At 36.6% G+C, this 18,230-nt stretch overlaps 1 protein-coding gene across 1 annotated transcript in view; it reads right to left on the reverse strand.

Annotated features, from left to right (window-relative positions):
* LOC114039860 (DNA (cytosine-5)-methyltransferase 1-like) overlaps nucleotides 1-18,230 on the reverse strand; it is a 49,066-nt gene that overhangs the window by 24,048 nt on the left and 6,788 nt on the right. Inside the window, exons 2-12 of the mRNA XM_027857752.1 lie at nucleotides 13,761-13,803; nucleotides 12,775-12,882; nucleotides 12,306-12,549; nucleotides 11,536-11,608; nucleotides 10,940-11,024; nucleotides 7,782-7,822; nucleotides 6,132-6,180; nucleotides 5,269-5,352; nucleotides 4,479-4,588; nucleotides 2,979-3,097; nucleotides 1,210-1,302 (exon numbers count right to left, since the gene is read on the reverse strand). Of these exons, the coding sequence (XP_027713553.1) occupies nucleotides 1,210-1,302; nucleotides 2,979-3,097; nucleotides 4,479-4,588; nucleotides 5,269-5,352; nucleotides 6,132-6,180; nucleotides 7,782-7,822; nucleotides 10,940-11,024; nucleotides 11,536-11,608; nucleotides 12,306-12,549; nucleotides 12,775-12,882; nucleotides 13,761-13,803 (1,049 nt within the window). The remainder of the gene's footprint in view (nucleotides 1-1,209; nucleotides 1,303-2,978; nucleotides 3,098-4,478; nucleotides 4,589-5,268; nucleotides 5,353-6,131; nucleotides 6,181-7,781; nucleotides 7,823-10,939; nucleotides 11,025-11,535; nucleotides 11,609-12,305; nucleotides 12,550-12,774; nucleotides 12,883-13,760; nucleotides 13,804-18,230) is intronic.

The following is an 18,230-nucleotide window of genomic DNA, read 5'->3' on the forward strand; positions in this document are numbered from 1 at the left end:
TTCAAATCCAGCCTCAGACACTTACTAGTTGCGTGAACCTGGGCAAGTCACTTAATCCTGACTACCTCTATTTCCTCATCTGTAAAATGAGCTGAAGAAGAAAATGGCAAACCACTCCAGTATCTCTGCCGAGAAAAGCCCAAAAAGGATCCCGAAGAGTCAGTCACGAATGAAAAACAACTAAGCAACAATAACAGCATAGTGTGTGGAGTCAGCAGACCTGTGATGAAATCTCACTAAACCTCTCTCAGCCTCAACTGCTTCAGCTATAAAATAAGGGGACTAAATCTGAAAATAGCTAAGGTCTCTTCCAGCTCTAAATCTACGATCCTACGATCCTCTTGAGAAGTGGCAGACTGTGGTACAGAATTTCAGATGCAGTCTGTGTCAGTTTATTTTGCTTAACTGCTCTTTGTTACAAGGGAGGATTCAACTGGGAGAGAAGGAATGCTATCTGAAGACAACAGTGACATAAAAACCAAAAATGTAAAGAAAAAAATTAATAAACTTAAAATTAACACCAGAAATGGAAGAAAAAATTTTTAAAAGAAGCAAATCTGGATGAATCTCAGCCTTACTGTGAAGTTTTTTAAGCAAAAACCAGAGAACCAGAGTATAGATGGAACTAGCTTCAAGTCAACAAATAATTTAGTTTTCCATTAAAGGGTGAACCCAATTTGAATAGAATGAAAATTTGGCTTTTTCCTTCACCTTTGTGTTCAAGGGTGAGATGAAAGGGAACAAGCATTTTTTAAGCACCTATTATATGTCAGGCTTCATGCTAAGCACTTTACAAATATTATCTCATCTGATTCTATGAGATAGGTGCTATTAATTATTATTATTCCCATTTTACAGCTGAGAAAACTGAGGCAGAGAGGAGCCAAGGGACTTGGCTAGGATCATACAGCTAGTAAATGTCTAAGAGTGGATTTACACTCAGGTCTTCTTGACTCCAGACCCAGCATTCTAACCACTGTGCTACCTAGCTATATTTTATAAGGAGAGATCATCCTACTGAGTTATGTACAATATTTCATAACTTCTGCAAAAATTCAGTTTTGGTTATTTGAAGGCCCTTATCAAGGTGTTTCTAAGTCACCAGCAGGAGGATTTGGAGTATATTTTATAAATACCCAAAGTTAAGAACCTTGACGCTTTAGTAAAATGTCTCCAAGTGCTTCAAACTAACCCCCACTTTGAAGGTACCTGTGGTGAAGCCAATCAAAGCTTTCTCGCCACCATCAAAACCAGTGATCCACCATGCATTTATGGGGCCAAGTTTTTTTGCTCTGACACCACCTAAGGAAAAAACAAAGAATAAAAAATTTAGCAATTTTTTTTCTTTTAACAAGAGTCAAAGAATGTTTAAGGTTTGACTAATGAAAGCCAAAAGCAAAATATCCTATGTTCTGAATGCTATTAACAACTACAACTAAAGTCTAACTGTGATTCCTCATTGTTGCAACCTGGTGACCCTGGGTTTTTCATGTCTAGGCCAAGTAAACACAGATTCTACCAAGCTGGATTGATTTCTAGGATAGATTTAGTAGCAGAGTATCATCAAAGGCCCTGTCTCATTAAGTTTGATGGGTTCATCACCAAAAGAATGGATAATAGGTGAGAATGTAGAAGCCACAGCAATTCACAAGGACAGTCTAATGTATATAGTGGTTATGACAACTGTCAATGAAAAGAGTATTCATATCAGTGAATTAACGGTTCCTCTTATTAACAGGTGATTAATTCACATTTAATGTCAAATATGTCATTTTAAGCGGCCAGTCACCAAAAATTAGTCCTTCAGATTGTTACTATAAATATTTTGGTAAACTAGCAAAACCTTCAAATTCTAAAAATTTTCAACCACAACTAAAACGTCTAAATGAAAGGCCTATTGCCCAAATGAGTGTACAACACTATAAAAAGAAAAGGGAACAAAATCAGTCAATTATAATGAGAAGGTCTTTAATAAAAACAGAAAAAGATGGTAGGAGACAAAATGAATAAATTTTCTTAAATAAAAGGTACACAGCAAAAAGAAATACAATCAAAAGAAAAGGGGAAAAAAGACTGATTTTTAACAGATACTTCAGGTAAAAATTTTTTCTTAAAACATCTAAAAATTGACATAATTTTTAAAAATTTATTTCCAAATAGATAAGAATTCAAAGACATGAAAAGGTAATTCACAAAAACAAGTGACCAAAAAACACCTGAAGACTTGCTCAAACTAATAAAAGCACAAACTGGGAATGAGTTACTACTACCTTATAAGTTTTAAATTGGCAAAGATAGTTTAAGATCAACAAAAATCAACATTGGTGGGGCTGTGGAAAAATAGGTATGCTATGATATTGCTGATGGAGCTGTGAATTGGTACAGTTTTTAAAAAGCAGTATGACAAACATGCAATAAGCCAGCAAATTGTTCATATCCTTGAACTCATTGACCCCTTGGAGTAGGGCTATTATTCTCTGAGACTATTATCTAAAAAAGGAAAAAGTCTTGTTGAAACAAAAATTCATGGCAGCTTTACTTTGAAAAGCAAAAAAAGTGGAGAACCCCTACCTGTACAACAATTGGGGCATTACTAAAGTAAATGATATATGGTAGAATGATGTAATGGAATATTATTATGTCATAAAAAATGCCCAAAAAGCTAAAGACATGAAATTATGCAGAATCAACATGCTTTCCATTAGTATAGAATCTGACTACAGATTCTATTCTATACAAAGAGTAACCAAATCCAAATATACACAGTTGAATCAGAAGAGGACTCAGAAGCAATATATTTGTTATTAACAATCAATAGTTAACGTGCCCTTCAAACATTTCTCCATGACTGAAATTTATGGCATTATGTATGATCTTTATTTAAATGCTGGTTGATGGTTATTCAGTTTATAACAAAAGCAAGAATGTACAATATTCTGTCTGTCCCAAATATGGTACCCTGAAATATGTATTCTTACCATCCAGACATGGGTTGTCATCGTAGATTGGTTTTACTGTCCCACTGAAGTAGAGTTCTATATTCTTCTCAATTAGGCCTGTATCAAATGGGCACAGATGGCCCTTCTTATCATAAACACTAGTGAGGGAGGGAAAAAAGGACTTTTTGTAACTATCCTACTACAAATTTAAACCAGATACTGCAGTACTATGAAAGCTGACTCCTCTAACTCGAAAGGACTATATTTGAGTCCTAAGCTCAGTAACCACATTTGATTAATAATCAAATCTCTATAGCTATCATAACATGCACGTGTCCCCCAGCCAAGGATAAGAAAGCATAGTATCAAATGTATACAAAAAGTCCTCTTTAGGTTTATGAAGTAAAACAAAGGCTAAGAGAGAAGAGGCAAGGCCCTGTTTCTTTAGTCAGTATCTTTGCTCATGCTAGTCCCTCTTCCCCTGGGAAGGTACACTCTCCTGGTCACTGTGGCATCCTCTAAGGCACTGCTCATGTATATTTATGTTCGAAGCCTTCTTTGAATTCCCTCCTTCAAATGGGCAAATCACCTCTTTCTTGCAACTCCCACTGAATTTTGTAATTCTAATAATAACATTCATCTTACGAGGCAGTAACATGCCATGGCAGAAAGTCCAAGATTCAGACCCAGCTCTACTATTTACTATTTTTGTGATAACCACAAGCAAGCTCCTAATTCCCAAGTTTTAGTTTCTTCCTCTATAATTTTGAGGTACATATATACATACTGATTTTCTATCTCACAAGGTTATTGTGAAAATCCAATGAAAAGGTATAAAAAGCGCCCTGTAACCATGAAATGCTATCTACAGTAAATGCAAATAATCACTGATATATGTATAAATGATCTCCCCTACTGGATTATAAAGTCCCTGAGAGCAGGCACTATTTGTTTTCTTATACCCTATAGTCCAACCAACCAATCATTTATCAAATGAAGAATTCCTAGCATTGCCAAAGGGAAGGCAACCTCCAACCTGTGGAGATGGTGGCTCTCAGTTACATCATTAGTTAGACTTCCTATACGAGGACCAAAGAGGATACTCTCATTCATAACTAGTTACCAGAGACATCATCCTAAAAACTCCACAGTATGGGAGTATCATTCCATGAAACTCTACTGGGATGGGCATGGGGATAAGAAACTAGCTCTCCTCCCCTAATTTTCTTTCTTCCCCTTTTGATCTCAAACCTTTAATAAGGCATTACTTAGAATTATATTATAGTTATCACTTCTATTTACTAAATTGTTTCAATGAACAAAGAATATAAAAGTATAAAGCAAATAAAATGGTTTTATATATTTCTCTAATCAAAAAAATAAATTTTGAGGCACTAGATGGATTTTTCTCCTGTGGCTGCTTAGAGAGGGAAAAAAAAGTTTCTCACCCCAGAGTCTAGTATTTTCCCTTAATGGAATCTGTCAGTGATTAACACAAGAATTAAAGTCTAAACTCCATCTCTCCAACACCCATGTTACCTGAAGGATGTTACTCTATGCTGTGGGAGATCATCATAACTTTCAAAGCCATCTTCATTGGCATCAAAAATGGATAATCGTTCATCGGTTAACATCTCTGGCTCATCCAACTAAGACATATTTAAGAATTATACAAAAAAGCAGAATACCATGAGAATAAAAAGAGTGCTCAAACTTCCTGCATCACAGAATGAGTTCATTTCTTTTTATTTTTGTTATTTTAGCTTACCATACATTTTCCTAAATACTTAAAATTCTCTCATTTTTTCTTTATTGTTTAAAATCTTAAAATATGGCATGAGTAATGTAAAAAAATCTAATCAATAATAACTGTTAAATCATCCACATCCTAGTTCCCACCTACCTTACAGCTACATCTCTCCATGAAATATATTATCTGTACTATTCAATCACTCCTGAACTTAATCCTACTCCTGTATATACAGAAAATATTCCCCATACTAAAATGTACTTCTTCATCTCTATCTTATTCCATGTCTTACATCAAGGCTCAGCTCAAGTGCTACCTCCTCAGGGTAGAAGTCTCTGATCCCCACCACACCCCCAGGTCACTAGTGCTCCTCAATTTTCCTTACATTTTTCTTATTTATTTACAAACATTTTCCCTCCTAGCTCTCATCACCAAATAGAACATAAGCTCATTCAGGGCAGGGACTGTTTTGCCAGACCAAAGACTTTTTGTCTTTATATCCCTAATGCCCAGCATGGTACTTTACACATAAGTACTTAATTAATACTTGTTGGATTGAAAATGAAAAAAAAAACTTACTGCACCATCAGGATCTCCTTGAAAAAATTTGAGATCAGGGTCATCCAAGTACTGCCTGCAATCCACACACTTAGGAGGAGTAGACTACAGGGGATAACACATTAAGTAGCATTTAGAAATAGTTACCAGTTCCCAATTTCTAACAGACACATTAGAACCTGACACATTTACTGTTTTAAGACAACACAGATAAATCCTGACTAAGGCAAGAAAATTTTTTCTCAAGAGCTAGGTGTAGCTCTAGTCACATTTTAAATGTACCAATAAAAAAAAAATTTCAAACATTTTGGTAGTACATTATATTAGAAGAAAAATAAATCGCACCTCAATTTAGGTTAAGTTTAGATTTTCTTATAGAGGGCAATACCTAAAGGACAAAACAAAATACTTCTTTTTGAAAGTAAATTTATTCCAGAAAACCATCTCCTAACACTATTTAACTGTAGTTTCAAAAACTAAGAGTGAGTTATAATTAGACATCCAAACCAACTCTTGGGAAAAGTGTTTGAAGTTTAGTCTAATGGGTACAATAATCCAATATTATTTGCTGAAGAGAAACCAGATAATTTTACCAAGTGCCTCCTTAAGTTGTCCTATTATTATTCTGAGACCTTCCCTATCACAGAGTTTGAATAGTGATAAGATTTAAAGCTAAAAAGACCCTCTAGATTATCTGATCCAACCCTTCATTTACATAAGAGAAAAAAAAACTTCTCCCAAAAGGTTAAAAGACTTGTCCAAAGTTACCCACTAGTAAGTAGCATACTATTGAACAAGTTTAGACTTGTACTGGGTTGTATGTACAGGAATAATGCATTTAATATTTAAATACTCTAATATATCCCAATTCACAGGCAACTTACCTTTACAGGTAGGACAGTTTTGCTCTGAACTACTTCTTTTATTTCAGATCTGTATAAAAAGCAGAGCAAGATAAGTGATCAAAATTCAGCCCTAAAATTTGACCTCTGCTAAATAGCTTCTGAGTAAGATTTTGACTCCTAATCCCATCTCTCCTAGTGAGCTCTGTGTAATTCTATGCAAGTCTCTACTTCTGTTCTTCACAGATAATGCTCTAGTTACAGTTTTTGTAAAATCTAAAATTCCAAGACTAAAAAAGTATATAGTACCATTAGCAGAAACCCAACTAACTTGTTAGAATACAAAAGTCTTAATCTGATGCCTTGTTGTAGCACATAGGCCAGTGGTCTAAGATCTATGGTGAAGCTAGCCAGAAAGCAGTTTGGAACTGTGCCCAAAAAGTTATTAAACTGCATACCCTTTGACCCAGTAATATGACTACTAGGTCTATACCCCAAAGATATAAAAAAGAAAGAAGAAACAAATCTCTATATACAAAAACACATGTAGCTGCTCTTTTCATGACAACAAAGAACTGGAAATTGAGGGGATGCTCATCAATCAAGGAATGACTGAACAAGTTGTGGTACACGAATATGATGCACTACTGTGCTGTAAGAAATGATGAATGGGATAGTTTTAGAAAAATATGGGAAGACTTGTATGAACACATGCAAAGTAAAGTGAGCAGAATCAGGAAAAGTACTTAGACAGTAACAACAATTTCATAGAGATAAATAACTGTGAAAGATTTAGGAACTTTGTCCAATCACAATTCCAAAGAACTCATAATGAAACAAGCTATCCACCTCCAGATAGAGAGCTAATTGACTCAGAGTGAAGACTGAAGTGTATTTTTATTCTATTTTTTTTTTCAGACATAGCTAATTTGCTTGATTCTAAATATTTGTAACAGTTTTATTTTTATTCTTCTTGCCTTCTTGATGGTTAGGGGAGGGGCAGAGGGGAAGGAAAAAAATTAAAAACTGAAAATAAAATTGAATTACAAAAAAAGTTTATATATGCTACTCAAGCACAAGATTTACTATGTCTTACCAGTCTGAAGAGCCTTCCAACTAAGCCCCCGGTATACACTGTATCTGAGGACTGACCTGGTTAAGCAGAAGACTAGCAACCTGATGATGAATTCTTTGGGCACAGCAATTTATGAAAAAGGGAAAGACTGTTATCTGTACTAACGGGGGTACCTACGCTTACGAAATTAAGGCTCTTTCCCAAAGTATCACAGTGCAACTCCCTTGTTTCACTAACAAAGAAACAAATCCAAAGACAAGAGACTTGTCCAAGTTCCCACAGGGAGATGCAGCACAAGTGAGACTGAGTCCTAGGTCTCCACTCTCCACTGCGCCATGCTGCTGGCTCAGTAGTAAGCACTAGTTTCAAAAGAAGGATATAATTTAGTTGTATAGAACTATGGAAATTATTCCCAAGAATATAAGAGGTAAGAATCCAATCCAATAATGTGAGAAGTTTACTTTCTATTTCTTTAGTAATGTCTCAACTGATCTGGCATCCGATTAGCCCAGACCTCTTACTAGAAATCCCCTGGTTATCCTTTCCTTGCCCCTCAGAGTAAAATAATTTCAGGAAACATGAGATCAGCAAAACCAAAAAACATTCACTCTTCTTACCCTTCTTTGACTTCAAATTTCATTTTCTTTTCCCCTTGTTCCTAAAAGGAAATAGTTAAAAATGAAAAAGTAAAAAATTTCATTAAGAGGCTATGCTTAGAAAGGCACCAGAGCCAACAAGGATTTGGTTGGTGCCTGCTACTTTACTAGAGGATATGGGAAATGTAAAGACAACAATACACTCCCCGACCTCAAGTAGTTTACAATCTAGTTGGTGTAAACAGCATATATATTCATCAAAATATACATGTATGCAAATTTACATTAATATATATGCACATATAAATTTATATACATTTATTTATTTCTGTATGAAAGTGGTAGACTTCATGGTACTGATTAAAAATGCTGCAGGAATTATAAAAAGAGAAAATGAGAGTAACCTGGAACATCTGGAAATTATTTTTAGAAGGACTCTCCAAGATTCCCCACCTACCACCCAATGAAGAATAGTTATTCCCCTCTTCTATATAATATTCCTAATGGACAATCAGTCATTTGCCAAAATGACTGTCTACTTTTGATTAGAAAACACTCTAAGTTGTCATCCAGAGTAGAAATCATTCTTAAAAAAATATACAAGATGACCCAACAGAGACACTAAGTCTTTTTCAAATATAGATAATAAACCACCATTTTTTTAAATGATTGCTAGTGGATCAGTGTAAGACTCATCTATATATTAAAATGGTACAAAAGAATTATGATGACATTATGAAAAATAAATCAAGACTAGCTGGAAGTGCTATTCTTCCTTCAAAATCAGGCTTAGCATGAAGTGGCTACCTTTTTAAGTTTAAGAGTATAGGAACTTATGTGAAAATAAAGAACTTTATAGGAAGACTAGGTTATACTTGTATACTAGGTATACTTGCTATATTCTTGACAAAATATTTTCTTATATGTTATAGAAAGGTGGGGGACTCTCATTTTACATATGAGGAAACAGATTCAAAGTATAACTTACTAGCCATACAGGTAGTTAGCAGAGCAGTCATGTCTAGAATTCACACCTGACAGTCCAGTACTCTTTATACAATGTTGCCTTAAAGACTTCTCAACTATTTCTAATTTCAAACTCCCAACTAACATCTTCAGGTCACCTCTATGGCTAAAATCTCTATTTGACCCTGCCATTTTCTCTCATGTGTCTGAGGTCATATTTGAACTCAGGTCCTATTGACTCCAAGGTCAGGACTCTATCCACTATGCCACCTAACTGTACCTATAATATACTGTCCTTGGACAGATTCCCATATTGGGAATATCTGAAAGTTCTATACATTTTGCGGGGGGGCAGGGGATGGTGAGGCAATTGGGGTTAAGTGACTTGCCAAGGGTCACACAGCTAGTAAATTTCAAGTGTGTAAGGCTTGATTTGAACTCGGTCTTCCTCACTCCAAGATCGGAGCTCTCTCCACTGTTCCATCTAGCTGCCCCAATTGCTTTCTATACATCCACACCTAGATATCCCATAGGCATCTCAAACCAAACATTCTCCCAAAAGTCACCTCTCTTCCTAACTGCTCTGTGTCAAAGGCACTAATGGACTTTTCATTTGCCTAGATCTGCGACCTTGGAGTCATCCTCAACCCTGCACTCTTCCTCACCCATCCATATCCAATTAGTTTTCAAGTCTTGTCAACTCTATTTCCACATATCTCAACCCTATTTCTTCTTACAAGGCCACTACACAAATCACAACCCCTTTTATCTCTCTCTCAACTAGACTGTTGCAATAACCTCCTAACTGGTACCCGTGTCTCCAATTTCAATCTTCTTCAATCTTTCTCCTACATAGATATTAAACTGATACTCTTGAAAGCACAGAATTGAGCATGTCACTTTCCTGCTCAAGACGCTTCAATGGTTCCCTATTGGCTCTAAGATTGCATATAAACTCTGTTTGGCATTTAAAGTCACTTCTAAAGCTGGTCCCATTACATCTTCCCTGAGGGACTGTCGTACATCCTTTGTTCTCAAAAAGGACCAGATTACACCTTACTTCATGTACTTTATACTCCAAAGAAAACAGAATTTCCCATACATATGATATTCCATCTCTCAAGTCTGTGCCTTAGCATAGGCCTACCTCCATGCTTAGAATGCTCTCCTTCCTCACTTTCACAACTTGGAATTCCTAACTCCCTTTATGACTCAGCTCAAGCGCCACCTCTTACACGAGGCTTTTCCTGATCCCCCCACGTAGTAATGCTTTCCACCTCCTATTACTCTAAATTTACTCTGTTGTGTTCATGTATGGGTGTGTAGGTATGTGATATGTAGATCACACATACAGTTATGTGGATATAACATCTATAATCTGTATTACATACAGGTTATGGATATATTATATAGCTATATATGTTGTATCCATATATCTGTGCACGCACTATTTCCTCCCCCAGTGCACTGTGAAAGATTTAGCTACTCTGATTAAGACAATGATCTATGGCAGTTAAGCTCAAGGGAAAAAACTGCTTCATTCATGGATTTGTGTCCCCAGAGTCTAATAAACGCTAAATAAATATCTGTTGAGTTGAATTAATAGAACTAACAAGCAGCAAAACTTAAAGTTGTAATTTGATTACATGGGTATTTCTTCTCAGTTAATGAACATTATAAATACTTCAACATGTAAAGTATTTATCTTGGTTTCAAAACCCTATCCAATTCCAAGGAGTATCGCCTACTGTAGTATATACTCCTACCTTAGTATACTAGCAATCATCCAGCTCAACATTACTACAAAGAAAGCAAGTGTGAAGTTAGAAGAGATGGTCTCTGGGGCAGCTAGGTGGCGCAGTGGATAGAGCACCAGCCCTGGATTCAGGAGGACCTGAGTTCAAATCTGGCCTCAGACACATAACACTTACTAGCTGTGTGACCCTGGGCAAGTCACTTAACCCCATTGCCTAGCCAAAAACAAAAACAAAAAAAAGAAGAGATGGTCTGAAATTTCAAGAGGCAATTACTTCCAATAGCCTACAAATACAACTTTCAATCAACAACAACAAAATTCTCCTTTTCTAGCATTATTGAAATTCAATATGATGTCCTCACCATCAATAACTCTATATACCATTTTCCCTACCAAAAGGGCCATGCATACAAAACAAAATGCTGTAATTGGTAAACTTTAAGATTCCCCAAGTTACCTTTTCTTCAAGATCTTCTTCCTTCTCTATATTCATTTCTTGCTTTATTTCTCCAGTTGCCCCTTCTGACTTCCGTTTACTGGATCTGCCATTCAAAATACAAGTCACAATTTGAAAAGGAGGCAAATTCTTCATATCTATACTAATAATACTGCTCCCACAACTCAGAGAGTAGCAGCTACAGGTTTTACACTTATCTTGTTTACAAAAAGGTCCACATAATTTCATGCCAATTAAAATCCCAATCTATTTGCAAGTAATCTTATAAACTGTCTCTATCGTCATCCCCCAAAAATGATTTTGTAAAGGAAGATATTTTTAACAGCACTAAAAATCCACTTACATAATGAGATCTCCAATAGACATTAACAAACTCATAGGTAACATTTAAATAGGTCTTCAGAGTAGATTTTTAATACGTTATATAGATGATTGACCAGGGAAAGACTTCCTACAAAGGGAGAATTGGGTGCCTCATAAGTTACCAGAATGAGTAAAATTCTCCAAATCCCTTCCACCAATATTCTAAGCAAAATAATATTTAAATCACTATTAGTAAAGAAAAGTTGCCTAATTAAGGCACAGGCCATACTGACCCTTTTGAAAACAGAGATACAATAGTAGGTTGCTTGCCAGAGCTTCTCGTAACCCTTGAGCTAGCTGAAGATTCTGTTTAAAAAGAAAAAGAAACTCAAGGTAAACCCTCAGTATATAAATGAAAACAGCACCTGGTCATAAGTACAGTTTAAAAAAACTTAAAGGACAGAAGTTTAGTACTTCACCAACATGATCAAACCATTAGAGAAAAAAGAATGGAATGAACAACATTCCATGAGATACAGGAGATATGCTATTTTTCATCCATTCAGTTAACCATAGCAGCCTATGATTTCTATAGAAGAAGAAAATACCACAATACCATTTCTGATGCATCAAAATCAAGGCAACTCACTGGTCCATTTTAACTTCTAAACTGGAATGAAACAAACTCTACAAAAACTTAAGTAAAGAAATATATGCTGACAGTGCCAAAAATGGTATTTGGGGGTTTTAAGAGAAAAAGCACTAGGTTCAGACACACAGAGATTTAAAAGTTTCGAATCTATTTCTTATATTCTATCTAGTCTAATGAATTCACACTCATTCACAAGTAAATGTTTGTTTGCTATTTCCGTTCAAGATTCAAGTATTCTAACTTAAGATCTGTTCTGTATCTGACAGGAGTAAAAAGGATGCAAAGACAGCACTACCCAAGAACACATTCTCACATTTGGTTGGAAGCTAGAGAGTCTCTCCCTTTCAAGACCAATGTAACATTAAAATTGTTGTAAGTAACACATATGTGCCAAAGTTTAAATTCAATTACTTTTAGCCTCGCCATCTGATTTACTTCGTCTAGGTTTTCTGGTTTTTGACAGAGATGTTGATGATCCAGTTGCTTCCTCCATCTCTACTGTACTATCTTCTTCAATACTTTTCTCAAAATCGTCGTCACTGGTATAAGTACCGTTTTCTAAAGAACCATTCACTTTCGGATTAAGAGTATGGTCTCCGTTCTCCAAAGACAATTCTTTATTTAACAGGAATTTTACTTTCGCAAAGTATCCCTCCTAAAGCAAGATAGAAACAATTTAAATAATAATTAGCATGTGAAAGGCTATAATAAAGCCCAGATACTTTCCATCTACTCTATTACCCTATTTAATATAAAGAAATATCAAGCAAAGGCTTGTGAAAAAGGCTCCTTTTATCTCCCTGTGTCCTTCACAAGTATACAAATACATAAGGGAAGGAAATAGCAATGTTAAAAATGGGACACTAAGAAAAAGACTTACTTCAGAAAGCTCTTCTTTGTGCAATTTGATCTCCAAGTCAAGTAACTGATGCTGTACTTCTGCTTGCAGAAATTCATGCAGTAAACTTAATTTCTTCTTAATAAACTCCTGGAGAAAAGAGATGATTTAGAGTCTCAAGAACTTTCCAGACATTTGAATTACAAAGATGTAGCTAAATGACATTGGCAGCACACAACCATCCAGACATACAAGGCATTCGATAGCAAAGAAATGACAGAGATCCATGAAATAGAAACATTACTATACTTCAGTGTGGTCACCACCACACTTATTATGAAAGGAATAAAACTACTTCAGGCATAGTCTCTCACTTTAATATACAACCTACAAGAAGAAAATTACAGGAGGAAAAAGTGTAAGGATATAGAAGATGAAAATCCTGTTTCTATGGATATCCTAATGGAGTTAGTGGGTCAAGTTAATGGACTCAAGGAAGTCTTAAGTTATCAATTAATTGCAGCTTTTAAAATGGTTTTAAGACAGCAATTTTTAATTCAACTATTCTAAATGAGGGTTAGTTGAATACATATTAGTGTTCACCACAGCATAGGTCCTGGTTGGGTATTTGGAAATCTATTCTCTTCGAAATAATATCTCTTTCTGGGATTAGCTTTTGATGATGATGACAAGAATGACAAGGATGTCCAGACCAGATTTCCCTGGATAGAAATTCCTTCCATCAATGCAAATTGGTAACTCCCTGTAACTTTTCATCTTAGAGAGTTGCCTGGGGCAACCTGTGTGATCTGCTGATGATCACACTGCTAGTAGGTATCAGAAGTAGGACTTGAACCCATATCTTTCTAACACCAAGGTCAACCCCACTAAACCATGCTGCCTCTCTTCTTTTTGTTAAAAACAAATCAAAATGATAATGCCCATTAAAAACTAAATATCTATCTTACACATCTACAAGTAAACAGTCTAATATAAGAAAGAAACAAAAATCATCTAAGAAGAATTACCTTTTCTGTAAGAATATCCTCATCTTTTTCTAACTCTTTAAGCCTGAAAGAAGAAAATATAGTTGTTATAGTATAATTTCTCCTATAGCCAAAACCCAGATATACCTCCTATAATCCAATGAAAGTAACAGAAATATACATTTCCATAATACATCTGGGCCAGGGATGGTGGGATAAAAATGGAGAATGTCAAGTTCATAAGTCCCCCCCCCCCAAAAAATGCAATCAAAACAAGAGTACCAGAGCATACCATAACATCACCTACATACCTAGTTAAGCCACATGCCTTGTTTAAAAGTCAAAAGGGGGAAGTTCTGCTTCCAGAAGCCAAGATGGCGGAGTAAGAGGTGAGTCTCTCTTACCCTCCCCTATTAACCCCTGAAAGCCCAGAAAATATCACCCCAGGAAAAACACTGGAATAGCTGAACCAGAAGATGAGGTGCAGCAGTCCAGTAACCCAGGTAGCTTGAGGAATTAACTAGAAAGGCCCCTCTTACCTTGGGGGAAGAGGAGCAGTACAGAACCGGAGGCATCCCAGCAAGCTAGTGGAAAGCCCCACCTCAGCACACCAGGAAGAGATCCTGAAGCCCAGGTGGTGGAGCAGGCAAACACCAACACCTGAACCCCCGAGGGCCTCATTGAGGGTAGGGGGAACTGGTGGAAACCAGCTCAGAAAACCACCAGGTGCCTCAGCATTCTACAGCTACCGGCTCTCCCAGTGCCTCAGTAAAATTAAGGGAAGCAGCGCTCCAAGGGGCCCCAGGTGGATAAATACACTACAACATCCACCTGAAAGGAGCTGAAGAAAGCAAAAGGAAGGAAAGGCCTGGGTGAGCAGGAAATCTCCAGGAGGCATACTACCCAATTCTACCCCTAGAGTTCCAGTGTTGCTGATTCCAGCCCAACACCAGGTAAGCTGCCAGAATTCTACAACCTCCAACTGCCAACATGGGAAGCCCCAGCGCACAAAGCCATCGACCAGGCCCTAGGCTCCCAACACAAGAAGCTTGGGTCACTGCCCTTTGCTCCCCAACAGGAGAGTCCAATCTCTTTAAAGGCCAAGAAATAAGCAAACACCATGAGCAAAAAGAAACATATAATAGATTCTTATTATGGGAAGAGTGAAGATCAAGGCAGAAATTCTGAAGAGGACAACATTGTCAACAAACCCAACTCTGGAGTCTCAAAAGGGAATATGAACTGGTCTGAAGCCCAAAAAGCCTTCATAGAAGAGCTCAAGAAGGATTTTAAAAGTCAAATAAGAGAGGTAGAAGAAAAAATGGGAAAAGAAATGAGAGGTATGCAGGAGAGAGTCAATAGCTTGGAAAAGGAAGGACAAAAATTAGCTGCAGAAAACAAGTCCTTAAAAAATACAATTGGCCAACTGGAAAAAAAGTACACTGAAGAAAACAAGTCCCTAAAAAAATACAATTGGCCAAATGGGGAAGGAGGTACAAAATCTAATAGAAGAAAACAAATTGTTTTCTTCTATTAGATTTTGTACCTCCTTCCCCATTTGGCCAATTGTATTTTTTAGGGACTTGTTTTCTTCAGTGTACTTTTTTTCCAGTTGGCCAATGGGGAAGGAGGTACAAAATCTAATAGAAGAAAACAATTTGTTAAAAATTAGAATCGAGCAAATGCAAGCAAATGACTCTACAAGAGAGCAAGAATCAGTCAAACAAAAACAAAAGAATGAAAAAATAGATGAAAACATAAAATACCTCACTGGTAAAACAACTGACCTGGAAAATCGATCCAGGAGAGACAATTTAAAAATTACTGATCTACCTGAAAATCACAATGTACAGTATCTTTCAGGAAATCGTAAAGGAAAACCGCCCTGAGGCCCCAGAACCAGAGGGTAAAATAGCCATAGAAAGAATCCACAGATCACCTCCTGAAAGAGATCCCAAATTAAAAACACCAAGGAATATAGTAGTCAAATTCCAAAATTTGGTAAAAGAGAAAATACTGCAAGCAGCCAGAAAGAAACAATTTAAATATCATGGAACCACAGTCAGGATTACACAGGACCTTGCAGCTTCTACATTAAAAGACCATAGGGCGTGGAATATGATATTACATAACGCAAAGGAGCTTGAATTACAACCAAGGATCAATAACCCAGTGAAAATGAGCATGATCTTTCAGGGGAGGAGATAGATATTCAACGAAATAGGGGACTTCCATACCTTCCTGATAAAAAGACCAGAGCTCAAAAGTCAAAAGGTACCCAGGGTATACTTTATCAAATGGTACAAATGAAACCTAGATTTCTTTTTTTTGTTTGTTTTTGTTTTTAAAGCATTTGGGGTTAAGTGACTTGCCCAGGGTCACACAGCTAGTAAGTGTCAAGTGTTTGGTCTGAGGCTGGATTTGAACTCGGGTCCTCCTGACTCCAGGGCCGGTGCCCTATCCACTGTACCACCTAGTTGCCCCGAAACCTAGAAGGTTACTCTCCTTTGCTGGTTCACCATCCACCACACTCACTAACTGTGGGTATTCCCAAGCTTTTGTCCTGGACCTTCTCTTTTTCTCCTTACATTTTCTCTTCATGACTTCACTAGCTCCCATGGGTTTAATTACCATCTCCATGAAATAATTCTCAGATCTATAATCAACTCCAGACTGGGGTCTCTCTTTCGGAGTTCCAGTCCCAGATCACTCACTAACTAACTACTTACTGGTCACTTCAAACTGTTTGTACATTTCCTAGATACCTTAAATTCAATATGCCTAAAACAGAACACATGAACTGATGCAAAGTAAAGTGATAGGAACCAGAAAAACAATTTGTACAATAACTTTGGTGCCATTCAGTCATGTCTGACTCTGTGACCACATTTGGGGTTTTCTTGACAAAAATATAGGAGTAGTTGATCATTTTCTTCTCCAGTTCATTTTACAGATGAGGAAACAGAGATAGACAGGGTTAAGTGACTTGCTCAAGGTCACAATGTTTAGTCAGTATCTGAGGCCAAATTTAATCTCAAGGCTTCCTGACTCCAGGCTCTGAGCTCTATCCACTTTGCTACCTAGCTGCTCCACACAATGACTACAATACTGTAAAAGAAAATAACTGAAAAACTTAAGAACCACGATCAATGCACTGACCAATCACGATTCTAAAAGACTAGTGATAAATCATGCTTCCCACATCTTAGAAGAAAAGTAATTGACTAGAAGTAAGAAGGCAACATACTTTTCAGCCATTGTCATTGTGTCATTTTATTCTTCATGACTATACTTAGTTGTTACAAAGGAGGGATGGAGGAAGGGATGGGGGGAGGGAGGGAAGAGATTTGGGAAAGTAGTGACAATGATACCAAAAAAGGGGGAAGAAAACAAAGAAAATAATGTCAATAAATCACTTAAAAAAAAACAAAAAACAAACAGGAGAGTGGAAGAAAGTTCAGAACAAACAGAGCAGTATCGGAACTACCTCATTAAATTTGAAATAACCACCAAAAACTCCCCCCACTTTGTAGAGAATAGAGATTCATGGTTTCACACGCAGTTTTCTTTTTCTGTTCTGGTTTATATATGGAAATGTTTGTGTTTGTTGATGTCTGTCAACTTTGTAATAATAAGGCAGGAATTCTAAGTTTTTAAACCCTGAACTCCCCTCCCTATCTTATATTTAACTTCCATTTATTTATTCTGGATATGCTTATACATATATACATATATATATATATATATGTATATATGTATGCTGTTTTCTCCAACAGAAAATAAGAGAGTAGAGACTATTTCTATTGTTTTTATTCCTTGTATCCCTAGCACCTAGGATGTGAACAGCTACTTATCCTCCAAGGTGATAAGTGCTTAAAGTATGCTTCCTGATTAGACTGAATATCTATCCAAGGAAGGATAAGGCATGGGTTGTTGGCTAAGGAGGAATAGATATTAACCTTCAAAATTTCAGTATTTGAATTTCCAGAGAGACAACACTGCATCTGTTGGCCTTTTATGAATCCACTTAGGGTATGCAGTGCTTCCAAAAGCATCAGTGTTTTTTTTAGCATTTATGGGGGAGGGGGAAGAAAAAAATTCTTTCCCTCCCTTCAATCTCTTAAAAAAGCCACCTCAAATCACTTTAAAGAGAGGTATATTTTATTACTATGTTCTTTTTTTTTTTTTTTTTTTTTTTAGGGAGAGAGGGGAGTCAAATAGATAATTTACAGATCAAGTAGAATTATGATTAAATGACTTCAGAAACCATGAACAAAAGAAAAAAAACAACCTATTTCACCAGCTATATATCACCAGAAGAGCATATCAAGTCCCTTTCCCAGCTCTACTTCACCTATTTTGGCTAATTAAGGTAGGAAGTTTTTACTTAAAGGGCCAGCAACTATGGTGGGTGAGAGGAGAGACAGTTTTCTATCCTATAATGAAGCTCTCAAAAATGCATCTATGTTGCTGCCCAGGTAACAGCAGAGTTCAACATGGTGAGTGTGAGTG

Source organism: Vombatus ursinus, unplaced genomic scaffold (genome assembly GCF_900497805.2).
Source record: "Vombatus ursinus unplaced genomic scaffold, bare-nosed wombat genome assembly UNPS02012319.1, whole genome shotgun sequence".
NCBI classification, from domain to species: Eukaryota; Metazoa; Chordata; class Mammalia; order Diprotodontia; family Vombatidae; genus Vombatus; species Vombatus ursinus.